We start from the raw sequence: 27,688 nt of genomic DNA on the forward strand, positions 1-27,688 counted from the left end.
CAGTGTATGTGTGAGCATTTTTCTTCCATTATATCATCCAACTGGTGTACAAAATCATTCATTGTACCCAGATACTCTATCATTTGTAACTGCTTTTGAGCTGATTTTTTTGAGTTTTGCATGTATATAATAATAATGAAAATGGTGATGATTTTACCTCTTCCTCTACATTTATATCTTTGATTCCTTTTTATTATCTAATTGCATTAGCTAGTTCCTCCAGAACAAGGTCAAATAACAGTGAGGATAACGGACAATGAGGGTAACTGCCTTTTTCTAATTTTAATTAGAAAGCTTCCAATGTTTCTCCAGTAAGCAAGATACTTGTTGGGGGCAGGGATGGAAAGGGGAATAGATATATTTTATCATGCTAAGGAACTACAGATATATCCCCACATTTTAAGAAGAATTAAAAAATAATACCTATATAATTATATCAAATGCTTCTTAAATATCTATGAGGATAATATAATTTGATTTTTTTTTCTACAGATCAATTGTGTGTGTGTGTGTGTGTGTGTGTGTGTGTGTGTGTGTGTGTGTGTGTGTTGTGTTAACTCTTTGTGACCCCATGACCCCATGCAGCCCACCAGGTTCCTCTGTCCATGGGATTTCCCAGGCAAGAATACTGGTGTAGATTGCCATTTCCTCCTCTAGGTGACCTTGCCAACCCAGGGATCGAACCTGCATCTCCTATATATCCTATGTCTTTCCCTGCTGAGTAACATGGTGAATTATGTTATTAAAGTCATTCTTGCATTCCTCAGTTAAATCACACTTAGTCAAAGTTTAGGTTTATGGGCCACTGAGTTATGCTTGATAGTATTTTAACTTGGGATTTTTGGATTAATACTCACAGATGTAGCAGTTCTGAAATTATGTATCAAATGTTTTACTGATATACATACATATCAATATGTATTTGTACATATGCATATATGTGTGTATATAAAGACATACAGGTAGAAGTATACATATATATACGTATCAAGTGCTGTTCTATGGCTTACAAACTCATTTAATCTTTGAATTTGGTACTATTAACCCCAATTTATATATGAGAAAACTGAGGCTTGGAGATTAAATGACTTGACCATGTTAGTAAACTGGTGCTGAGATTTAAACATAAAAGTTTACTCCAGAGCCCACTCTATACTGTTCTTCTTTTAATACTTTTACATAAGATTTGTATTAGTTTTTCTCTTTTTCTTTGGGGGGGATGTTAATAAGTACCAGTGTTACACTCTTCTCATAATGTTATATTCTTCCTGTCAGCACTGGAATACTTTAAACTGTATTATATTTTTAAAGGGTTGGTAAAACTCCTCTTTGAAACTTTATGTCTGGTGTTTTTAAAAGAGGAAACTCTTAGAAACCTGATGGTCTCTCATGACCTACAAGGAACAGGTTCAAACTACTAGTCCTGGAGTTTAAGAACCCAAAAACTTACTTGCTAATTCATTACATCTTATCACTCTCCCCTTCCTTCATTCTTACCAAGAAACCTTATATTCCAGCCATTGAAGCTTGTTTAGTGTTCTCAGGCATTAAGTTATCCAGCTCTCTGCTTTCCTACAGCTTTTTGCACAGACAAGGTGGGATTTCGCAAACTGAACTGCAATTATTTGTATCTTTGTTTACTAGACTACTAATTTATCTATACCACCAGCACCTAGCCCAAGTGCCTAAAACATAGGTGAACTGTTATACTTTGGTTATAAAAAAAAAAAAAAGAATGAGAATAAATGAAATTGAATCAAAGAGTAGGGGGACAGATCTCACCTTGCAGAAGAGGATAAGAAGTGTCTAAAGTGTTGTCTAAAAAGAGAAGTATCTCTTAAGAAACATACTGAAGGTAATCTCATTTTTACTTAGTAAAGTTTAAAAATATTAAATGAATTTACAACACTGAAATGAATCATGTTTTAACTCTATAAAAATCTTCCTAAAATAATAAAAGAAATATTAAACTGTGAATACCTTAGGATTGTCATAACTTCACTAAACATACATAAGGAAAAAGTTCAAGGGAGATACAAGTATTCTAAAATATTAACATAAAATTGTGATTTTCTTCTTGCTTTTTGCACTTTACCCTACTGGTCAAATTTTTCCACAAACAACATGAAACACATATGTCAATGTGTCTTATATGTAGAAACATAAGATCTTAGGCTTATCAAATGCCTAATTTTAAGATATAATATGCTATAAGAGAAAAAACAATTTTAGTGACTTGAAAATGCTAAATATAAAATAGTTTATCTTTCAAGTTTGGTGAGAAATTATAAAACTGTTTCTTTAAAAGCATTAAGTATTATACAAAAGTATGATACTTTTATTATATTATGTAATGCTCAAAATTCTCCAAGCCAATCTTCAACAGTATGTGAACTATGAACTTCCAGATGTTCAAGCTGGATTTGGAAAAGGCACAGGAACCAGAGATCAAATTGCCAACATCCACTGGATCATAGAAAAAGCAAGAGAGTTCCAGAAAAACATTTAGTTCTGCTTTATTGACTACGCCAAAGCCTTTGACTGTGGATCACAACAAAATGTGGAATACCAGACCACCTGACCTGCCTCTTGAGAAATCTGTATGCAGGTCAAGAAACAACAGTTAGAACAGGACACGGAACAACGGACTGGTTCCAAATTGGGAAAGGAGTACGTCAAGGCTGTATATTGTCACCCTGCTTATTTAATTTATCATGTGGAATGCAGGGCTGGAGGAAGCACAAGCTGGAATCAAGACTGCCAGGTGAAATATCAAAAACCTCAGATATGCAGATGACACCACCTTTATGGCAGAAAGCAAAGAGGAACTAAAGTGCCTCTTGATGAAAGTCAAAGAGGAGACTGAAAAAGTTGGCCTAAAACTCAACATTCAAAAAACGAAGATCATGGCATCTAGTCCCATCACTCCATGGCAAACAGATGGGGAAACAATGGAAATAGTGAGAGCCTTTATTTTCCTGGGCTCCAAAATCACTGCAGATGGTGACTGCAGCCATGAAATTAAAAGGTGCTTTCTCCTTGGAAGAAAAGTTATGACCAACCTAGACAGCGTATTAAAAAGCAGAGACATTACTTTGCTAACAAAGGTCTGTCCTAGTCAAAGCTATGGTTTTTCCAGTATGGATGTGAAAGCTGGACTATAAAGAAAGTTGAGGGCTGAAGAATTGATGCTTTTGAATTGTGGTGTTGGAGAAGACTCTTGAGAGCCCCCTGGACTGTAAGGAAATCAAATCAGTCAATCCTAAAGGAAATCAGTCCTGAATATTCATTGAAAAGACTGATGCTGAAGCTGAAACTCCAATAATCTGGCCACCTGATGTGAAGAACTGACTCATTGGAAGAGATTCTGATGCTGGGAAAGATTGAAGGTGGGAGGAGAAGGGGATGACAGAGAATGAGATAGTTGGATGGCATCACTGACTTGATGGACATGAGTTTGAGCAAGCTCCAGGAGTTGGTGATGGACAGGGAAGCCTGGAGTGCTGCAGTCCATGGGATTGCAAAGAGTTAGACACGACTGAGCAACTGAACTGAATTATATAAAAGAGCTAGTATTGAGCTTTAAATATGATTTTTTAAAAAAAGGAGATACAGAAATGAAATGAGACTATTTAACAATCAATTTTTAGAAGGCAAATGGTAGATCTTGCAGCAAAAACAATGTATAGGGAACCATCATCACTCATTCTTGTGTAATATTCCTTACTTTCTATTCTCTAAACACTCAATGCCCCTCAGTGATCTCAGTCACTCTACTGTTTATAAATCTTCATCTTCTCTTCTCTCATATATAATCCTACCGTGCCAAGATCATGCAATTCTTATATTTCCTTACTCCATAACTTCTGCCTTTTATTCCACAAACCTAATTTTCAAATTTCTTGAAAAGCACCCTTGCCAGAAATTACTGTGGTTCTTCCACTCCTATGGAATTCTATCTAAAAGAGTTCCCTACATAATCTTTTTCCTGTTTGTCCACATCTGAGAGAATAAGACAATTTCAAGGCTTCAAAAGAGATGCTCCTTTCACAATACACACAAAAAAGCACAAACACTGTTCTCCTCTTGCCTACTTTGCCGAAGAGGTCCTGGGCCAAATTCTTCTCAGCATGGGTACTGCATGCTTCCTGCATGCGGATCTTCAAGTCCTGCCTCTTGCCTATACCATCATGATGATCTCTCAAAGAGGGTTCCAGAGGAATAGAAAGAGCAAGGGTCTTCTGGTTGTGGTGTTATCTAACCATGATACTAAATGTTCTTATCGCAAGAAAAAAATTGTTAACTACATGTGGTGAGAAATCTTAGCTAAACTTATTGTAATAATCACTTCACAATATATATTAATACATATATCAAAACAATTATGTGTTACATCTAAAACTAATACAATATCATATAGCAATTATATCTTAAAAGAAAAGATTGACACTACAAAAATACCTTCTGGACAGTACCAGAAACAATAAGAACAGTTCTATATTCTCATAAAATCTTCATTCTGTGAATCTAATTCTTATTACGTCAAGTCACCTGAATGTGAAGAGTAGACTCAGACACTGTGCACTAACATAAGGAAATGATAGGAACCCTTGCCAGAGTCAAGTCCACACCTGAATCTTTTTCCTTTGGAGCTCTTCAAAGCTTCCACATTTCAATTGATTCTTAACTTTTCAATTATTAATACTTGACTTTTAGAAGGGCATTTCTTGCTTCTCTTGGTGTAGTCAATTGCAAAGTTTACCCTTGCAGATCCACACTGATATACAGAATTTCAGGGACGCCAATTTCTAACAGAGACATGCAGGCAAGTTCTTCAGAAAGTCTAGATGATGCAAAATTCACAAGCACTGCCAACTACTATGAGTGCAGCAAGAAAACCCTGAAGATTTAAGAGCAATTTTGAAATTCCAAAGTAAGTACATAAAATAGCAACTGATACTATTTTAAAAAACTAGAATGTTGTTTTTAAAATGCCTTTTTTAGAACTGTTATTAAACTAGACCCATCAGGAAGGAAGTACTCTACAGTTAATTTTAGAAGTGATATACATTATATCCCAAACTTTGTTTGGCTGTGAAAACTTCTGTGTGTAACATCTTTCAAAAGGATAATTTGTGAGGGGGTTTGACAGATTAGTAAACCTTATTTCAAATTCTATTCTTCATATTAATTAGCTTAAATAATATTAAATCAATACTTACGCTTAGAATTATAATATAAATAAGTTACAAAAACACCTAATTTGTTATATAAGAGACATAACAGGATAGACTGTGAGGACATCATATTCTGAAATCCTAGTATGGGAACAGCCTAGCTTACACTACACAAATTTAATTACATGGAAAGTACCTGGCAGCAGAAAACATTTCAAAATGGAATGATCAGGATTCAACCTATTTTAGTGAAGGTACATATGATTATCTACAAGTCAAGAGTCTTCTAACTGATAAAGGCTGCTAGTCTTGCTCATCTCTAATCTTTTCTTCTTTAAAATGCTACCACTTGTTTTTCAAAAAGAATAGATGGTAATGTTCCCTTACTTCAAAACCCTTCCATAGCTCCCAAGAGCTTCAAAATTGGAGAATTCAAAATTCTTAATGCTGCAAATCTGGTTTCAGTCTAACTTTCCAAATTGTTCTGCCACATCCACACAACCTGCCCAGCTCTAGCTATACAAGGTAGTCATATCTGTTTCATGCTTCTCTGGCTCTGGAATTGTCATTCCCCTTTCTTCTCTCCATTTGTTAAATTACTACTCATCTTTCAACACCCAACCCAAATGACTTTTCACGTTAGCAATAACATACAAATTCACTTCATTCCACTTAAGAAAAGTCACTACTGTATTTAATTACAGAATAGCAACTTTTTCACCTATGAAGACATGAATACAACTGACTTTGATTAGTTTATTTGTAGTGAATATTCTAAAAATCACTTCTCTCTCCTACATTCAGTTCTCAGATTCAATCCCTCAGTTGCTTAATGAATACCAAATACATACTAGACACAGTCTTGATCTTAAGTCTGGGCCCAACACCTGTTCTATAGCTAGATGCATATGCAATAGGATGCATATGCAAGTGGGAGTTTTCCTCATGTTCCAAAATTGTGCCTAAGGTCAAAAGCTGAGGATAATTAAATACCCCTTCTTATAGTTTTAAGGAGCCAACAATAGCTGGCACCAGTTTCTCCTCTTAGGGCTTATTGAGAGTTCCATTTTCTTTAAACCAACACTGTCATCAATATTCTAACACCTTTCCTTCAATATATATCTAAAAAGGCTTTAAAAAAAAAGAGGGGTTATTGGACTTTGAGAGGAACATAATGTTTATGAAAGGAGGATATTCTCTCTCCTTTTATAGGAAAAAAGCAGTGTCATAACTGAATCGAAAAGGTAAGAATCCAAGTTTGAAGTCATCTGAAACAAAGGCAGACTGGTATTTCATTCCCTGTTTGGGTGTCTGTATAGGCAAAAGGCTTACTGATTTAAAACTCTATAATATGCTTAGGGGAAAAGAGAAGTGGGGAGAGAGTGTGTGGAAAGTGTCACACAGGAAGGTAGGCAAGACTATCACCCACCTTAAGTTCTTAGGAACCAAGAGGTATGAAAAATATAACCTTTTCCCCAGTGTGCTTGCAGGCCCTAGAACTGGCCATGGGAGGTAGATCTGATTGGGTAAGGTCTTGAGGCAAAAAAAAAAAAAGACACACATATCAGAGACACATGGTATGAATGCCATCAATCAGAAGATATAACCAAATCTTGCAAGGGATTGCCAATGCCTATGGAAATAGGATAGACTTCAGCTCACTGTCAGCACAGTCAGCACATCTTCATTTAGCCTGTCTACAATGAAACTGAATAGTAGTGCTGAACAACCAAGAAGACTCAATACTTGGCACATCATGTAGAATTCTGCCTCCCCTATCACTCCTCCCAGTTTCAACACCAGAGGAAAAAAACAGCACAGGAAAGAGGGAAGGCAGAAGTGTGTGACCTAAAGTTTTCAGCCCCAGATTAAGGTCTAGATTAACGTCTAGACCTTAACGTCTATTCTATCCTGGGAAAAAGTGATAAGAGTACTGGATCAAGCCTGTGACTGATGCTATAACATGAAGAGAACTTAGTCTTAAATAATAGACTGAGACTAGAACATTTAAAAATTATGGGAAAAGTGACAAGACATGTTAAGGTACTTGATATACCCAGTAGGAAAGGGGATTTTGATATGGCAGAGTCGGAAGGCAGTTACTAGATAAAAAGCAAAATTGATTTATATTTATATCCCAGCAAATTGAGATCTTCAATGAACTGGTTACACAAAGATGGACAGTCTCTGAAATTAGTTTCCATATATACTGGTGCTCCATCTCTTCATTCTTTTGTTGCATGTGTGAAATTTTGGTATGAGCTCTACTATACCATCATTATTTAAGTCTAGAACCAGTCCATCAACAGGCTCACTACTACTTGCAGCTGTCTAAAAAATACTTAAGTAGATAAGAAGTCATACTTCTACCTCTAGGAAGACAACAAAGTCACAGATAAGAATGGGTAAATAAGCACTTCTAATGATGGAGTATGACAAAAACAGTAATAGGTTTTTCAAGTAGGAAGGGAGGAGACTGATGAGAACACAGCTCATAGAGCAGAAATTTACTTGACACCTCATTGCTCTCAATGTTCACCTTTCAATAATCACACCAAAGAAGAAATCCACAAAGAGGTTTATCTGACAAAGAGGAAAAACCAGAATATTAGAAATGGACAATGTTCAAAAGCATGATACAGAAGAAAGAAAGATTCTAAAGAAAGAGAGTAAGAGAAAAGCACGTGAAGGCTGAACAGGAAGTGGGACCTGAATTGGGGCTGCACATGGAGGGTGAACAGGCATGGATGATAGACAGAGCAGAACAACTGCTGGATGCATGAGAGACAATAATGTAAAGTGGCTGTGACACATTACAATATAATACATACCGAGACTGAATTGCGGGTAATGCTCATAAATCTAACTGCAATTAGTACAGGTTTCTGGATTAGGAAGGACATGAAAAGGAAAGCAGAAGGTTAGAATGTACATGTCATTGTCCCATTAAAGAGGTTTAATCTCTCAATGGAATGAATATATCCGTCTTCTGCAGCATCAGCTAAAAAGTACAGCTTGTCTACCTGCTTTGAAAAGTAGATTTACAGTAAAAAGTCTCTTCCTTTCTTCCCTGGATGGGTACTGCTAACATGGGTCTCTCATAACTGAGCTCTTAAAAATTCATACTACAAAAAGGATTTCACTTTTAAATGGGGTTTCTGTTTTCATTTGCTGGGGAGAAAATTTAGAATGTGTTTTGTGATGAGCTTTACTGAATACCTTTACCGGCTGGAAAAACTGTGTTTATGTTTGTTTTTAGAGAACACCCTTCACTAACTTAATCAACAGACATTTGTTGGGCACTTGTCCTGTGCCAGGCAGTTTAACAGCAAAGGAAGAAACAGAGTTACTTTAATGCTAATCTAAGGATAAACTATGAAGTATAGCAGAAGTATTGCTGGGCCCCTGCAAAAGCATGGGCTTGATGATGGGGAAGCTTGCTTCTCTTTAGAGATTTACTGGGGATCTGAATGGGTGTTCACTAATACAGTTTTGTTTTACAATTCAGGGGAAGGGTAGTAAATGGGCAATAATTAAACTTAAATGCAGCAGTAAGTTTCCAGTTACCTAGACCCTATTGATTATGGATCAGTGTGAAACGGAGTTATTTACATATAGGTCACTGGTTACACAGGAAGATATTAAACAGAAAAGCAGCCAAATGGAAGAAATAAATTATCATTTTTGTAAAGCTTTTCTTCAAAATCTAGCAAATCATTATTTGATAATAGCAGATACATAATGGAATTCTGTAACATATGAACCACATTCTTGTAAGTGATTAAGTTGTCTGCATCCCCGAAGTACTGGCAGGACCACCAAAAGTGACAAGGTTAAAGATGGGAATAGATGGTAGAAGGAAGTAGAGGCAAAAGTTAGGGTGGGTCAAGTTTTCATAGAAAGAACAGGAAAAGAAGACAGGGCAACTTATTAAACCACCATTTTATCCAAATTCTTGATTTATAAAATTGTTCACATTTAATTGAATATATTCTGCATATAAAACTAAAAAGAGCTAAAAGATGAAACATGAGGCATAACATCATACCCTGAGATAAGGTGATTTGTTTTTTCACTTGCTCCATGTGAAAAAGATTTGGAGAATAATCTCTCTCCACACATCATAATGTGCACTGAAAATCCAAGGAAGTCTCCCACTTTCCCCTGTGATTCTATGTCCTGCATCTTACCATTGATCTACGAATCAGTGATAGCCTGGTCTTTGCTTTATTCTCAGCAAATTCCAGACTACTAATATCTTTGAGACGAGCCTTATATTTATTCATTTGTTCCACAACAATCAGCTCCACACAGCTGAAACAAAAGGAAAGAGAGAAAACTGTTAAGAGTTGAAGTAAATACATTATATCAGCCACAGACTACTTTTCAGCTAAGTGTGGTACAGAGTTAGAGGATAAGAGAAAAACCAACATCCCTTATTTTATGAGCTCAGAGACAGGGTTTATAATGGTGGTTCACAACTGCAGCCACACTTTAGTATCCATTTGAGGAACAGGTATAAGCCCTGATCCCCGATACCAAGGTCATACCCCAGACCAATTAAATCAGACTCTCTGGGAATGGCACACAAACACCAGGCCTTTCTGGGGGAAAGCTCCTTCTGCAGGAAAGGTTAAGAATCAGCACTCTAGAAGGAAATCAGAGATCCGTGAAAAAAAGGCCAAGGTGAAATACAGGAATACTGAAGTATTAAGACCAAAGAGATACAGAGACACAAGAGTACAGTTAGACTGGATTATAGGAAAACACAAAGTATATGTAATTTGGTAAAATGAGATTTTAAAATACATTTGGAAACTATAAACAAACCTAAAGAAAAGCCAAATTTAAAAAATAAGACCTTTCAAAAGAAATGATGCTTCCTACATAGAATCTAAAGGAATTTTTCATATTCAGCATAAAAAAGACCAATGGTGCCTAGCAATCTTATTAAAAACATATGAACTTAAGAAATCATTCACTAGGGGAATTCCCTGGTGGTCCAGTAGTTAGGACTCTGCACTTCTATGGCAGCATGGCCGTGTTCAATTCCTGGCCAGGGAACTAAGATTCTTACAAGTTGAATGGCACAGCCAAAATAAAAAAGAATAAATCATTCACTCTGTTTGATATCTGGATAAAGTGACTACACTGACTCGGAAGTCTGTGGGGTATTGCAGAGGTGATAGTGACTGGCCTTACGTGGTAGTCTTACTGATGTCCTGCACACTTTGCAGTGGGTCGATGGTGTCAGGGCAGCGGAGAATGCAGGGTGCAAACACAATGGCCAAAGCATTAGCAGACATTCGATTAGTGTCTTCCTGTAGAGCAATCCTAAGGAACAAAAAACCCAAGTGAAACTGGGATGAAAAAGGAAAACTGCAGGGAGATAGACAGAAGAGATGAGAGAAAGACAGATGACATCAGCTGCACAGTACTGGAAGGATATTCCTATCAGTTGAGACACTGCAGAATTTTCCCAAAGCTGTGCCCTTGCCTCTGGGAAGCGCACTTTCCCTCTATTCCTTCCCTGAAGCAACTGAAGTCAGCAGATAGCTGACCAAGGGAAATTTGTGACTCACTGTCCCAGGTCACCATTACTAGATGAACATGTCTAAAGAATGCAGAGTAGAGACTTTAAGGCATTTTCAGACAGTAATAAAAGATATTTACCCAAAGAGAAAGATGGCTTTCTTCCCCAATATCAACACTCAGGAGAACACAGACTGCCCCTGAAGTCTCTTTGGTCAGTCAGTTCCTGAGCTCCATATGACCCCACCACCTCCTATGAATTAGGCTATGTCAATAAACACACATCTTCTCTAGTTCAAGAGTTAAGACATCTAGCTAGGCTACACAGTGCCACCGTAAGACTGAATGATTACATGGCTCACTCGGGTGGGGAAGCACCTGCCACGCAGTCCAACTCCATGGAGAATTTCTGCTCCAAGGAATCATAACCACCTGTTCAAGGCATTGACTTTATTAATAAGAAAAAAAATACCAGTTTTTCATATGAAGGAACTCTTCATTTATTTAAAATAATCCAAGAGAAAATGTTAAGCATTCCTTTGTTTCTTGAAGTTACCTGACCAGATGAAAGATGAGGCGTTCCAGTGTATTGAGATGAGTTCGGGAGAGCTGGTCAATGACAGAGTATACACCACGGATTGTCTCTTTTCTCTCCTGAAGGCCTGAAAACAGTAAGAGCAGCAATTAAGACTGAATATCTTCCTTCTGAACAGACACTGGGTACAGCTGACTTTTAGGAGTTTTAGCCATACCTGTATAGCAGAAGAAACCTCACTAGTTACCACTAATCTCCCTCTGCTTGAGTTCTATACTCACTAAGCAGTCTCCTGAGTTTTAATTTAGATCCCAGTAATTCTTGATTACAGCAAGGGGCAAGAGATACCCCAATTTTTCATTTTGTGGCAAACCACTTCCCCATGAAAATTAATCAACTGCTATATAAGTTATCTGTTGTTGTTGTTTAGTCATTAAGTTGTGTCCAACCCTTTGCAATCCCATAGACTGCACCATGCCAGGCTTCCCTGTCATTCACTATCTCACAAAGTTTATTCAAACTCACGTCCATTGAGTTGGTGATGCTATCCAACCATCTCATCCTCTGCCACCCCCTTCTCCTTTTGCTTTCAACCTAAGCTGTAAATCAATCGTAAGGGAATTTGAGGAGCCATGCCTTGGGGCCTAAATGAATATTTCTAGATAGGCCTTCATCAAAATCCTACATATCTGTAGCACTGAAAAACTAAACTAACATGTTAGGTATGGCACAGAATAGATAGCCAACGTTACACTGAGTTCTTGCTTACATTCACAATTTAATTTGTTTATAATCCTAGTCTTTCAACCTCTTTGTGAGAAGCAACTAAGTGACTTGCTCGGAAAGTTTTTAGGACATTGACATTTTAATGAGTCTCTAAGAAAGGCAACATTTGAATAGGTGAGAATTCAGTGGCAGTTTTATACTGACTGTATTACTTTTGAATCTGTATGAACTTAAGCCAATTGAGAGAATGGCTAAACAATCTAATATGAAGGTAGCATCTTTCCCAAGTGTAGCCCTTCCCTTAACCCAGGAAACCTGTGCTTACCCATAGCTCGAAGAAATTCCTCATAGAGTTCAAAGGTCATGAGTGGATTGGGTAAATCACGAAGCCATTGTTTGAATACACTCGCAATGACATGTATGTTATAGTCATCGAGGTTTACATTCTCAGCATCTACTCAGAGATAAAGAGTTTGATAAGAAAGCCAAAATATGCAGAGGGTCAAATAATGCACTTTAGAAACTATCATGACCAAAAGATGCCTTTATTAATATCTTCTGCAATCTAATTCCATGCTTTGGAACAGTGTTCCTCTTGTGGTAAAGGTAAAGTTTTTATCTGTTTTTCGAACTGCTGTGGACTGATAGATGTGTAAAATAAAAGATCACATGTTTTCATGTCAAAGTACTATAAACTGCTATCAAAGTTTCTAAATGCTTGCTCTCAATTTCTGTACTTCTGTTGCTGTAGCCTGGCCTGTGAACCACACTTTTACTAGTGATGTTTTAGATGACCAATAGAAGAAAGGCCTAAAAGACATCTTCTACAAGTCAGACTGATTTTAAGTGATTCTTAGAGATAAAAGGACAGTGATAACTGAGCTTATGAAATGTGAAGAAAATCTTTACTATGCTTCACTTAAAAACCTTCTAGGGTTATACATGAGATGACTGGGGTGATATAGGATGAACGGTGCCTGTCAGTAGACTCTTGGTTATACAGAGACAAGTGTTACACCTATATGTGATTCAAAAAGATCTCTTCCTGAGAATTCTCTGGAGGTCCAGTGGTTAGGACTCCATGCTTTATGCCGAGGGCCCAGGTTCAATCCCTGCTCAAGGAATTAAGATCCCACAAGCTGTGCAGTATGGCCAAAAAAATCTATCCCTTTTCAATAATGGTAAAGAGCAGAAGTTGAACATAAAGCCAAAGTCAAACCTCTGCACACATTGCAGAATTGAGGCTACAGCTCTACACAGACACATATTCAAACTGCTAATTATCAATTTAAATAACTATGTCATCAATGTAGGAAAGCAAGAATATACACCAGAAAGAACATCACTTGGAGTCAGAGTAACAGAGACTAACAGGCAACAGCTTAGATTATGGGTTAAATGCCAGCTTTGTCACTTATTGGTAGTAAGTCACTGGGCAAGATCCTCAATAAGCCTCAGTTTCTTCATCTGTAAACAGGGATAATAATCACTGTTTGTGAACATTAGTACAAAGATTTGTTGTGAAGATTAATACAAAAATATCAGCACATTGCCCTGCATCTTATCAGTAGCTCATTATTTAATTTTCCTGAACCTAAATTTTCTTCTTTGTAAATTAAAGATATGATCTTACCAGACTGCTAAAAAGATTAAGTGAGATCTGTCTGAAATATCTAATAATGCCTTGTACAAATGATACTCAATGTAGGTTTGCTGAATGGACCATATAAAAGAAAGCTACAAATGATAAAAAAAAAAAAAAACAAAACCAAGCACCACAGAAAAGACTGCATTCTTCTGGCATCAAGGAAAGGATCAACATGTAATAAAAACTAACAGCATAAGATGACCTACTTAAATTTAAGAGTCTTCGGTCTTGATTTAGAAGGCACTATCTTACCTGTATCTAGACCTTGTCGAAGCTCCTTGATTTTATTAGTTGAACCAGACTTTCGGTAAATACCTTCTGTGTACAGTCCATGCATTTCAATGTAGTTTATGAGCTTTTCCACCACCAAAGGAACAGTTCGGTCTTCACTGGTCAAACGGGACAATTCAACCCCAAATTGTCGAGAGGACAGCTCTGGATCATACTACATGGAAGATAATTTTTGATTCCAAATACATTCAAACACCTTTAAATATATTTATCCAATTCTTTAAAAGTAACAACTTTTTCTTTTCCTCAAGTTTTACAAGCACAGTTACGAGAGCTGGGAGGAAAGGGAATTCTTGTTAATGCTGAGAACATAAAGAAGTAAGAAGTTCGTTTCAATCCTCTTCCACTTGGAATCCCCCCACCACTGCACTTCCCCCCTCCCCACCCGCCCCTGCCAAATAATGGGGAAGAATGAAGGCAGTGGCTATAGGTTACTGCTTCCCTTTCCTTAAAAAAAAAATCTCTTCATGTAAAGATGGGCTGTGGGCAAAGGAGAAAGGGGAGAGACTTTGTATATTAAACATTTACCACGTACCACTAGAAAAATCTATTGATTTGATATGAATTAGAGTTGTCACTAATTTCTAAAGCATAAGGATGCTCTGGTGTTTATGTAAACTTTAGAGAAGTCAAACTGACTACTGACGTCACAGCTAAAGGCAGAGGCACAAAGACTGGCCCAAGATCAGTAACCTTTTATTTACTTCAATAGTGTATTCTGATATTATATTTCATTATTATTTTATGTGATTGGGAAAAAATGGCTTATCCTTAAGATTATTTGAAGTACTTCAAATAAAAGAAGAATGCCAGCTATTATCTCTGAGACTGAAAAGTTTTTATGTAAATCTCCTTTTTGTCCTTTCCTTCTCCTGCCCCATGCTCCTTGCCTAGCCCAACAACTGTATACCTTAGTCTCTCCTTCAACCTGTATGCAGTCAGTGCTGAGTTCTTTTAGTCAATCAGTACACTCTTTCTTTTCATACAACTCCAATTTTTCTTTCTTTGACACTGTGAGACTGCAAAATAATCTGCTTTTCTGTTAGCTTCTTGGCCTCTTGACCTGTGCAGCTTAAGAATTCAGAAAACACCTAAAGGGGAAAACCTCTGAGTTTTAGGCTCACTTCTCTATATGTTTTGGATCATGGTCCCTCAAGTCTTGGCAATCCCAAACTCCAACTTTTTTCTCTATAACCCTATAAGATTTCTAAAAGCTTTTCTAGATTTTCTGACTCTTAAGTGTGGCCTTCTGCCCAGAATCTTGATTTCTTGTCCTACAACAAAAACTGACAAACTCCCACTCAGAGGAAAACATCTCACACATATAGATTCACCAATCTGTAATTCTTTTCTCTGTAGGATCTAAATTCCAATTTTCCTGGGCAGCTATCTAATGCTAGGCAACAGACTTTTTTCAGTTTTCTCAGCACGAGTATTAGTCTACCACAAGCTGCTCCATCTTAGCTGGAAGCAGATGTCTTCCCTTCATTGTATATTTTAAGCCTTGAGTCAAATTTCTCTTTGTACTTTGACATGATTTGTCTACTAATTTGAAACAGATGAAAACTATATACATGGGCTGTAAACATGTACACGCATTTTATTATAGTTCAGATCTGCATAGTATTGTTAAAATTGCATGTGACAAATAAGTAAATGTGATTACATGTCAATAAAAGCCTGAAATGTTTCCAAAATTGTTGCTTTGTTGAAGCATAAAGTTATCAGAGTACATGTTCAGTATCGAATCCAAGTGGAATTTTGTAAACACACCAACTATGCTGATGAATTTTACTGTGTATGTTAAAATCTTTAACTGTAGCCTACTACTTTCAAGACAATTTATAGGAACACTTATGAGTGTTTAGAGTAGGAAACCTTAGAACTTCCCTGGTAGTTCAGTGGTTAAAACTGAACACTTCCAATGCAGGAGAGTGGGTTCAGTCCCTGGTCAGGGAACTAAGATCCCACATGCTGCATAATATGGCCAAAAAATTTTTTAAAGAAAAAGAAAAAAAAAGCAGGAAACCTTTTTAAAAAGAGTGCTTTAATAAGTTGTCGGTTGTGAAATCAGTTTAGCAGCTCCCATGTAGTAAAGGTAAATACAGTTCTGGGAAAATCGATTCAGTTATATATACACACATACCTCTATATGTATAAGCTGGATTATAATATAAAACTTATTTATTACAGTAATTTGTGGCTAAAAAGTTTGAAAACCACTACTCTATAAGATGATCAAAGAGGGCTTGATTTCTTTCCACAAGGCACAAAAGACCTTTTCTGTCCTTTCCTTTTCCTGCACCATTCTCCAACAGACCTGTTATTTATTACTCATAGGTAATAACTTCTTACCTTTTTAGAGCACTTGGCTGTGGTTTTCAGACAGCACTTCTTATGACAAGCATACTTGCACACTGAAAAACAGGTTAAGAATGTAACATTTTCAGAAGTCTATATATTAGTGGCAAAACTTAACAAGTTTACTGCTTTATTTTGAACATATATTTTTTTCTTTAAATCTGAGATTCCTATAGCATCATATACTTTGTATCAAAATAGAATAAAAAATGGTCTTAACTCATTCAATTCAGAAAAATGAAGCTGAAAAACATACCTAAAAATCCTAATCACTGTCTGGGGAAAAGCTTTTTATTCTTTCAAGATTGCTTGCCTCTCCTCCTTGTCCCCACCATATCCCAGCAAAATATTTATCTATCTTCCTGGTTTCATTCACAAACCAATGCTCATGTTCCCCTCTTATACTTGCTCTATGATCTGATAAAATGCAAGAAATACCTATTAAGAATCATTCCAGTGGATAAGAAAAGCATTAATATCAAAGACCTGTACTAAAATAACAACAAATCTGGTAGCATATTAGGCTATAAGAAAGGCCTTATTTACTCTCTTAGAAGGTCCAGAATACAGCTCTGAGGAACCAGAACATAAAGAACATCAGTAGTGATTGAGAAGATGAGATAAAAGGTTCAGAGCAGAAATCAGTTCTTGGACCAGAAGATAACAGGGTGGCTAGGCAGCAGTGTGGGAAGGGCACACTGAGAGGAGAATACTGAGAAAATACTTGGCCTATGTTGTTTTGCTATACCAGCTCTGGCTCTTGCAAATCAATACCTGAATATTCTTCTTGAGCTTCTAAAGCATGATTTGAGGGATTTTCAAAGCCAAGATCAAGTAGGGGAGGCCATATATTTGTAGTGGTAAAATCACCAGCACAACCACACAAAAAGTTAATTCTATTAAGGAATCAAAGCAAACCCACCCAAATCATAAAAAAAGAAGTAGATTCTTTATATTTTTCAGCTTCAGATCACAGAGAAAATTATACAAAACCTACAGGAATCAGGCTAACATTAAACATTCAAGTACATGGCAAACTACACCCTATTTTACTCTCACTATAGTTTTTTTTAAAGGAAAACCACTATTGAATCATTGAACAAGTGAATATATCTAGCAATGTCCAAGTGCTGATTTTGCTATGATGAACATGATTTTCATCCTTACTGCCATCCTGGACCCAGCCCTTTCATTCGATTCTGGCCCACTAGTAAACAAAGCTTCACAGAATTAAAAGCACCAGAGTAGATGTATATGGAATGACAGGAGTGAAAGCTAAAGATTCTCTGTAAGCGAGAACCAAGTGGACCCTCAAAAAACCCTCCACTCACATTCTAGGATTTAAAGGTTCTGATGAAAGGATTATAGTAAAAATAAAGTGTCTTTCTAGTTATAATCTAAGAATTTGTTCAATAATTCATCCATCCACCTATATAGGTCCAACTACCCAGTAGATATTTACTAAAACTTATAATGTGCCAAAACTGTTCTGATACAGGAGAGACTTCTGTATAAGACAGTTTCTTGATCTTATACAGAACACATTCTAGTGGGACAGAGAAACAAGGAAACGAATACTTAGTATCATTTTGGGTGGTGATAAGTAGGTCTCCTGCATTGCAGAGGGATTCTTTACCATCTGAGCCACCAGGGAAGCCCCAAGTAGTATGAAGACTAGAAAAGCTGAGTAAAGGGATGGAGAACTGGGTAACAGAGCAGCATTTTAGACAGGAGAGTAAAGAAAAAGCTCTCTAATATATGAGTGGAGACATGAATTAACTGAAGTAGTAAGTCATACTAACATCTAGGAGAAGAACGTTTCAGACAGTGAGCTACAAATACAGTGACCAAAGAACATCAAAATATCTTACTTGCCTACAAAGAGCAGGTGAAAAGGAGTATAATGAGAGATGAGTTTAAAGAATTAGGGAATGTGAATTATTCCTTAATGTTAAACTCAGGAAATGAAATATCAAGTGGTTAAAAACATTCCTCAAAGATCTCTCATACTTACATTTGCAAACAGAGGCTCGATCCATTATCCATATCAAAGAAGAACAGTATTCACAGTAGGTAGGGATGCTATACTGGGTGGCCTTAAAGATGTGACCATTGTGCTCTTCTACCTGAACGAAAAAATACAGTTATTTATGTCAAAGCCAACACAGTAAATGCTGCCCTAACATGTCAGGTAATAGGAAATCCTTCAATTCCTTGTTGTCTTCATTGGGCACTTATTCCAGGAGGAGAATTATGATCTTCTGAGAAATAAAATAAAAGTAAACTATACGACCCCTGCTTTCAAAAAGCTAACAATCTAGCAGAGACAAGACCAACTTATATGAAAATCAGAAAACAATGCTATAAACATATAAGAGATGTCTTATACAACTCTGAGGAGAAGGCAATGACACCCCACTCCAGTATGCTTGCCTGGAAAATCCCATGGATGGAGGAGCCTAGTGAGCTGCAGTCCATGGGGTTGCTAAGCGTCAGGACATGACTGAGCGACTTCACTTTCACTTTTCACTTTCCTGCATTGGAGCAGGAAATAGCAACCCACTCCAGTGTTCTTGCCTGGAGAATCCCAGGGACGGGGGAGCCGGTGGGCTGCCGTCTATGGGGTCGCACAGAGTCGGACACGACTGAAGCGACTCAGCAGCAGCAGCAGCATACAACTCTGAATCAGCATGTTAAATTAAAAGCAGTGGTTTTTAAATTTTTAACCTCAAGAACCTTTCACACTTTTCTGTTTATTTATCACAAATTCGTCTTCAATAAAGAGCCGGTACATGTCACTATGAACAAGTTGATATATCCACCAGATAAATTCCTAGATGCAGAACTGCTGGGTCAAAGTTTTTCTGGTTTTGTTTTTAATATTTTTAAGGCTTTTAATATACCATCATTAAAGTACCTTCTCCAAGGAAGTTATGCAAACAAACCCCCTATTTGCAGTATTGGAAAAATATCTATATATTTATTTATCTTTCCAGGTAACTAATTTATTTTTAGTTTTGCTCATAGATGGACAAAGTAGAAAATCACTGTTGTTTATTTTAATTTGAATGCTCTTAAGTATAAACATTTATTTATATATTTATTAATATTTCCTTCTATTACCTGCATTTATCACAGGCCCTGAAATATAACAGCTGTTGAATTAATGAATTTTCTTTTTTTTTAAATGTCATACGCTTTTACTCATTTCTATCTTCAGGTATTGTTCTCTCCGATATAGACATGAAAGAGACTACTCTTATAAGGCTTAAAATGCATAAAAGGCCTAAACACTACCTGTTAATAACAGGCACCTTCCTACTATTCCTCCGCCTTGCCTACCCTTTCCTTCATATACGATCTCAAAAATTCTCAGTGGTAGGTGGCATTACTCCTGTTTTATATAATATATACTCCTATTATATACATGAGGACATTGAGTCTCAAAAGAATTAAGCTGTCTAAAGTTTCTCAATTGGAAAACCCTCCATCGGTGAATAAGAATAAGCCAGGCTAAAGGGTTTAGATACCCTACTTTCAGGGTTCAGTTCTTAACAAGTAAGATCATGCTAAAAACAGAATCAGATCATGCTTCTAAAACACACAGTGGAAAAGTGACAAGCAATGATCTAAAGGACCTCAGAATTTGGTTTACAAGTGATAGGGAATGATTTATAATCCTGATTTATTAATAAGGTTAACAATAAATATTCTAGGATTAGAATCTGCCATTGGCAGGGGTGAATCCAGGTTCTGTAGGTCCTAAAGCTTAACATTTTCAGGGGAAAGGGAAGAAGACAGGAGAAGGAAGGGAAACAACCAGAGGAGAAGGAAGAGAAGATGGGGGTAGCAAACGCAGCTGAAGCAGAGGGAATGGGGGAGGAGTGGGAGGAAATGAAGTTTAGAGAAGTCACGATCAAGATGATGTCAAGTCTTATAGATGGTAAGAACTCTGGGTTTTATTCTGAGTAACACTGAAAGTTACTAGTGAGATCTGAGTAGAGGAGGAACATGACCTGATTTCTGTTTTTAAATGGTCATTATGGCTATTATTTAGAAAACTGTAAGGGGAGAGAATATAAGAAGGCAGACCAATTAGGATACAACACATAGTGTATTGGACTTCTCTGTCGCTCAGCTGGTAAAGAATCTGCCTGCAATGTGGGAGACCTGGGTTCTATCCCCTGGAACGGAAAGATCCCCTGGAGAAGGGAATGGCAATCCATTTCAGTATTCTTGCCTGGAGAATTCCATGGACAGAAGAGCCTGGCAGGTTACAGTCCATGGAATTGCAAAGAGTTGGACACGACTGAGCGACTAACATTATCACTTTCACATAGTGTATTAGATTATTGTAGTAGCAGTGGAGGCAATGTGAAATGGTCAGATATTAGACATATTTTGAAGGCAGAGTACCTACCAGTGTTCTACCTTTTTTTCTAGCTCCCCTATAAACATGCAATACTTGAACCTGTTAAAGCTACTGGTTCAACATGCCAGGTTTTTCATTCACATGTCTTTGGACATACTCTTTCCCTTTGGCCAGACACTGCCTGTCTAAACTACTGCTCACTTGTTAAGAACCTGCAAAAATATCTTTTCTTCTGTAAAGTATTTCTTCATTCTCTTTGTATTTCAACAGCACTTTGTACTATTTCTATCATAATATTTATCACATCTGAAACTAGTAATTTTTTAAATGCCTGCCTTCACTAGCAGATTCTGAGCTCCTCTGGGGCTTAACACATCCTTCTAATTACAGAGATTATGGTAAAGTATGCAATAGAGATAATACAAAAGATAAGAACATGAACAATGATAAAATATACTCAAATGCCTTTGGGAATGTCTTTTGAATTAGAAGGACTTATCTTTGTAAAATCCTAAATAGTCCTCATATTCTTTACAACAGAGAGAGAGCTCCTAAAAAAGTGCCTTCCCAGTTCCTACTTCTGCAAAAGGGTCATATTTGTTTGTAACTTTCATGAGTAAACATTTCAGTTTTCTGCCATTTTAGGAAGCCATCATTAATAACAAGTCAAGTCAAGGAATTCAAGACACATTTGTCATTATACATTTTTGTAAAGGCATAAACGATTACCCCCTAGACATCTGATAAACTTAATCCTTAAATATACCCAGAGAAATACTGTATGATATATTTCAGACTGCTAGTCTAAAAATTACTTTATAACATAGGGGAAAAAAAACAGATTACAACTTACTAAATCAGATTCTTTTTTCCTTCTTTTCTTTCTCTCTGTTTTTGGCACCTGGTGGGAAAGAAATACAGAAAACTGTGATATAATAAAGACTAATATACTTTCTTACTTCTTTCCTAAAGGAGAAATTTGTGAGTCCTTACATAAAAGTCACAAGATGATACAAGGAAATGATGAAAACCACTGTTTTCCAAAATGAAATTCATGTACTGACCTCTAGCAAAGCAGAGGGTATAATCTTACAGCAATGGCATTCTTAACATTATATTTTAATGCAATGAAAAATGTATTAATTGAAGAAGGCTTAGATAATACAGTCTGATCAACTTGTAAGAGAGAATGGAGTTTGCTAGATCTGAAGTAGTGCAAAGCTGACAAGTTCACTGCAGTGCTTTTCTCAAATACTAGATGTCCTAAACTCTTAAGAAGAATTCATAACTGAATTCTTTAGAAATCAAAATATATTTTACCTTTGTGGGTATATATTCCAAAGTCTTGAATTCATTCATATATTCATCTAAAAACACTTTAAAAGTGTTAACCCAAACTCTGACTGGAGACTCACTCCAATCTCGCTGCTCAAGCCTCATTGTCTTTTCCAAAATCTGTTCAAATAGTGCGTAGAGGTCTTTATATCGTATGCTTTTCCCATCATCTACCTAATAAACAATAAGAAAAATAAGGTTTTAAGAAGAAATTCTTTATATAGAGAAGACCGATTAAATTTTCATCGGGTAGTATTTTGAATAAAAATTATACTTTCTAATGGGCATGCCCATGAGGTCATGTGGTATTTGTAAACTCCCACCCTGCTATGGAATGTTTGCAGAATAAAACCTGCTACATTTTAGTAAAATACCTAATAGTTTAAACAATGTAATAATTGGAGAACGTCTTGGGAATTTCTCCCATAAATCTGGCTTTTTAATATTTAGGTATGAAGATTATTTGCATACCTCTTAATTATCTATCTCTCCAGAAATGAACCTTATTTAGATAGTTCCACCTTAAAAGTGAATAGTTGAATTCTTACCTAGTGAGACATTAGGTAAATTTTACTAACTTTACTTAGCTAACTTTACTTTTTCATTTTTCCAAGGAAGAATGACATGCCTAAAAAAACACTATATTTCTTGCAATGGGAAATGCAATTCCTTTTAAATATAAATGAGGTGTGGACTCTTCATGAGGAAGAAAAAATAGCATTTAAGTGACCAAAACATGTCATATACATTTAAAATTTATTTCTCTTTCACTTCCTCAGAATTAGAGGTTGAATCTCTTTGATCCAAGATTATAAAACCACTATCAAGCTCCAGTTTACAATGTTGGTCCTTCCTATGTGATTCAAAGTACATTGATCCCTAATCTAGAAAATTAGGTGTGAAGCATGATAAGTAGTTGGCAGGATTGGAAAAATATGGCCAATATTGTCCCTACCCAAACCTAGTCATTTGCCATAGTCTAATTACTACTTTATTATGGTCATGAAATTACTGCTCTCTAAGACTGTCTAGTTTCTACTTGCAAAAGGCCAAATACCCGTATACTGAGTGGAAGGTACACAGGAAAGCTCTTTCACTTTTCACATAAAATTATAGGTTGAACAAAGAAAAATCAATTAAATACAAATTATTTTTTATAGAATAAATATGAAAATTCAAGAAATACTAATATTCTATAGAGCAAAAGCATTAATTACTATATACTTTAGCACCAGGAATAAATTTTCTAAAACATGAACATCATATGAAAGTATACAGTAAAATAAAAGTGACAAAAACTCACACACAGAGATTATTAAACATAAACTGCTCTAATTCCACGGAATAAAAAAGTATAATAATTCCAACATAAATGAGAATTAGAAGCTGGAGCGAGAGCTAAAAGTATCACAAGAGGTCAAAAATAGAGAGCCACTGAGTGAAAAATAATCATAGCTAGAGTATTTGAATTTAATATCCTAAGAAGATGAAAATATACCCCTAAGAGGGGGAAAAAGACTGCTCAAGGAAATTAAAGGGTGTTATTAATCAGAGGTCAATCAGTATGCTTTTCCATATCCATCCCTAAAACTAAAAGAAGACACTGGAGAAATCTCTAGTTGAACATGGCCTTGTATTATTTTTATGGCGTTGTCAAAATTTTTCATATGTTGAACTTCTGAATATCTCCTGACACAGTCCAACTTACCGCCAATGCAGAAGAATAAAAGCTGAAGATATTCTGCCGAAATTCTTTCAGGGCTTTCTTGAATACAACATCCACTAGTGTGTCTTTCTTGCTGTCTTCATTATCTAGGTCATTCATCTGGGGACCACAGAAAGAGTTTTTGTACACAATCAACTAAATTGAAAAGAAGTGAATGCCACATTGTTTCTTCAACAATGACTATCCTGAAAGGGCAAATTATCATGGGACCCAGATAAAAACATGACTAGACAGCCAAAGTTTTATTACTTTGAGATAATTTCTAAGGTCTCTTCTAATATTGTATAATTCAATAGTTTTGCTACCAGGAAAACAACTCAAAGTGTACAATGACAAACCTCACCTTAACATATGGAATGCAACATGACAGTTACAGTAAAAGTGAAGTCAAAAGTAAAGCCTAAAACCTTAAATTCTGTCTACTCAGTCTGATTCATGCATATCCTATGATTTGCACATTTCTGATAAAGAAACAGACCTTCTAACTTACTGAAGCATACATACTTTAGGGGGCATATCCTGATATACACACATTCTACAGGCAAAGCTGCTTAGGGGCCTGAATACCTTTTTCAGAAGAAATTCATCCATGCTTTTTAAATCACTGGCACTTGCTATAATCTGGACAGAATCATTTTGCCAGTGCATAGACTCCAAAGCCACACTGCTGATCTTCACACTTCGCTTGCGCCTTGCCTTTGGAGAAGGCTCTTTGTTCTCTTTGAATTCCTTTCGGCAACTCCCAGGCAATTCCGGACTCAAAGGAGGTGTTGGGTGATTATGAGATAATTCTGTAAACCAAGATAGAGTATACAAAAAAAAATTTTTAGTAAAAATATTGAAATCTCCACACCTTCTTTTCAAGTTCCTTTCATAAGTCACTAAAGGAAATAAGCAAATATCTGAAAAGTAACATTAATGTCTGGGGTCAGGCAGTTAGGCAATTAATCCAGATTGTACGTTTGCACTGAAAATTTATTTAAGAATTATCACTTTCCAATGGGAAATGCTATCAGGTGTCCCAAAGAGATGAGGTCTGATACTGAAAACCTGGATGGAAGTGCTGTATACAACTGAAGCCTGGATTCCAAAGATCTCAGTCCCAAAGAAAAGAAGCATACACAATCACACTGGGACATTAAATGTTAACTGCTAACCCAGTCAGAGCTTTACTACATCTGTTTGAAAGAACAACCAGCTTATACATAACCAATAAGTCAGTGAAGCTTGATAATTAGTATTATTTCTTTACTAGGGTCTAAAGCCATAAATGTTTCAGTGACAATATCTGGTGTTACCCTGGCAACCTCTATTTAGAGAGCAATGTAACTCAATTGGTTCACTTCTGCTTAGATCTCTACTATTTAGGATTTTCTTTCATATGTATACTTCCCCCAAAATTGTATTAATTTCTCAGACAATTTCTGGACTGAACCAGTTTTGTATATAACATGGGAAAACACAACAAATTTTTTCTGCAATTGTTTATACCAGAGAAATTTGGTTCCATGTAGTCCACTGGAATCTAGAACTACACTGGGTTTGCCAATGCCTACCTGGGGCTTGATGAGAATGTTGGTCTCATTTCACATACCTGTTCTTCTCACATATATTTACCTTACCTTCTGACCAATGGTATATCCTCATTCCATCTAAAAGCTTAATTCTGATAATAAAGGGAAACAAGTAGCCTTCTATATGCTAAATGCCACAATAGGCAGGAAATGAGACAAACTAAATTTCAGATATGGCACCAGAATAAAAAATATGAAGATATAGAGAGGATACAAGTATATTCAAACTGGTGTCAACTGATATTAATTCCATTATACAACCTAGATATACAAGTATCTAATTATTTCATTTAACAAACAATATCTTTCTTTATACTAAAAGAAATAATGGTTACTAAAGAAATTGTCTATAATCCTAGTTCAGCCTTAAAAACAAGGGCTACCTTAACAAATCTTTACTCAAAGATAAATAAAAAGGTACAATTTTAATTTTTATACGTGTATCCTTATTAAGCAAACACTCAAAGAATTTTCTAATTCCTTCTTGGAAATAAGTAGTCGAGACTATAACTGTGAAAAATGAAAAATTTAGAATGACTACTATAAAACAGATAAAACATAAGAAATGGATCCTCGTAGGAATTCCAAATTTTCCAAACTGAACTTGTAGTATTCCCTTAATTTACTACTAGTTTTATCCATACCAGTTTGCAAAATGATAGAAGCAAAGTCATAAGACAGAAAAACAGGATTCTAGTTAAATTTCTACCAGTTTTCCCTCTGACACACAGGTGCTTCTTCTCTGGTTGATCCATGCCTCTGTGAAACTTGATCATCTTTCCTTCCTTTAGCTTATCTTATCTTCTGTCCCTTTATTTTTATCTTAGCCTAGATGTGACAAGTTTTGTTTACTTATTTTAACTTGGTCTGTTCTATTTCTACTTAGAGATAATAATTTTCTTCTAGTGCCTATTTCTATTTTATTCAATACTTACATTTCACCCACTCATTGGTATTTTACCCACTCATTATCACATAGCCACCTCTGATGCATATCCCCCCTACTGAAGATAGCTGGCATCTTTACATAGTAATTAAAAATGCTCATACATACTTGAGCAAAGGGCTTGGAGAGAAAGGGCTAATCTTCAAATGTTGGGATTACCGGAATCCTTGAAGAGTTAGTAATTCTAGCCTTTAGAGAGACCATATCAACAGATAAACTAACTGCTGGGTACTTGTTATGTGCTATGATTGATGCCCCCAAATTAAAATAACAGCTACCATTATAAAGTCCTAGCAACTGACATATAGTAGATCTTTTAGCACAACAGTTAAGAATATGGACTCTGGAGCCAGATCACCTGAATTCAGATCTCAGCTCTAACAACTGCTATATGTGTATAAGCAAATAACTTCTCTGTGCCTCAGCTTTCTCATTTATAAAGTGGGAAAAATAATCATACCAACCTCAAAAAATGGTTGTGAGGATCGAGTTAATACATCAAAAATGCTTACTTAGTACAGTGCCTTTTTCATAGTAAACAATCAAATATTAGCTGCTGTTATCTTATTAAATTTTACTAGGAATATATATTTGTTAGGTGAATGAATGGTGTCTAAATTTTTACACTTTAGAAAACTGAGGCTAATCAAAGATTCGCAATTGTTCTTGAAGTTGTTACTTTACTGTTTTGGTGCTGTATTTCCTTGAAACTGCTCTTACAGGTAAAATGTAATTCTATAATTATCTTTTAGTTAAGGAAGGATTTAACAATCTTGGTCCTATCTCACTAGAATATCTTGCCAAGAGGATTACTGTTACAAATATTAGAGGGATAGCAACTTTCAGAATGAGTAAACAGAAATTATGAAGACAATCTCCACCCTTTGTCCATTTTTACCATCTGGAAACTGATGAGCTGGAATCGTATCTGAGCCAGCAAGGAGTGCTGAAACCTCTGAGTGGGTATCAGGTTTCACTCTGGTAGTCTTCTTCTCCCCTTGTTTCCCTTTGGCCCAGAATCTCATCTTAGCTCTCTGAGGTCTGTTTACAAACAAAAAAAAGTAAAAATGGCAATCAGCATGTCCTATTGACATTATTTGTATATCACTTTAAGTTACATAAACAATTTTCATGTGAATTAATTCATTTAACCTTTACAGTTAACTTAAGTCATATTTAATCTTCAATTGTACAGTTAAACTTCATCTGGAAAGTAAATGATAGTCTCCTCATCTTGAAAACAGAAATGAGATCCATAGATGTTAACAAAACCACCACTTATATGAGTTATTATCATATAATCATATTATCATATTAGTTATTATCATATAAGTACTTATGCTCCAAGCATAAGTACTTGTATGGTTACCTTAAATACCTATAACAACAAATTTACATTCAAACCATAAACAGTTTTCAGGTGAAAAACTGGTGGTTTAAATATTAGGTGACTTTCCCAAGGTTA

At 36.0% G+C, this 27,688-nt stretch overlaps 1 protein-coding gene across 6 annotated transcripts in view; it reads right to left on the bottom strand.

Annotated features, from left to right (window-relative positions):
- Positions 1-27,688, bottom strand: part of MYO9A (myosin IXA) — a 223,508-nt gene that overhangs the window by 16,746 nt on the left and 179,074 nt on the right. For 5 of the 6 annotated variants that reach the window (XM_081506178.1, XM_081506177.1, XM_081506175.1 and 2 more), the window contains 12 exons: positions 27,122-27,264; positions 24,271-24,494; positions 23,686-23,802; positions 21,963-22,151; positions 21,496-21,543; positions 18,285-18,396; positions 16,265-16,326; positions 13,871-14,063; positions 12,296-12,424; positions 11,266-11,371; positions 10,380-10,511; positions 9,368-9,491 (listed from right to left, as the gene is read on the bottom strand). In XM_081506178.1, coding sequence (XP_081362304.1) covers positions 9,368-9,491; positions 10,380-10,511; positions 11,266-11,371; positions 12,296-12,424; positions 13,871-14,063; positions 16,265-16,326; positions 18,285-18,396; positions 21,496-21,543; positions 21,963-22,151; positions 23,686-23,802; positions 24,271-24,494; positions 27,122-27,264 — 1,579 coding nt within the window. Of the gene's footprint in view, positions 1-8,008; positions 8,063-9,367; positions 9,492-10,379; positions 10,512-11,265; positions 11,372-12,295; positions 12,425-13,870; positions 14,064-16,264; positions 16,327-18,284; positions 18,397-21,495; positions 21,544-21,962; positions 22,152-23,685; positions 23,803-24,270; positions 24,495-27,121; positions 27,265-27,688 lie in introns of all 6 variants that reach the window. The other variant, XM_081506176.1, reaches the window with a different exon arrangement.

The sequence above is a fragment of the Giraffa tippelskirchi genome, chromosome 7 (genome assembly GCF_054371585.1).
Source record: "Giraffa tippelskirchi isolate mGirTip1 chromosome 7, T2T-mGirTip1v1.2.pri, whole genome shotgun sequence".
Lineage (NCBI taxonomy): Eukaryota > Metazoa > Chordata > Mammalia > Artiodactyla > Giraffidae > Giraffa > Giraffa tippelskirchi.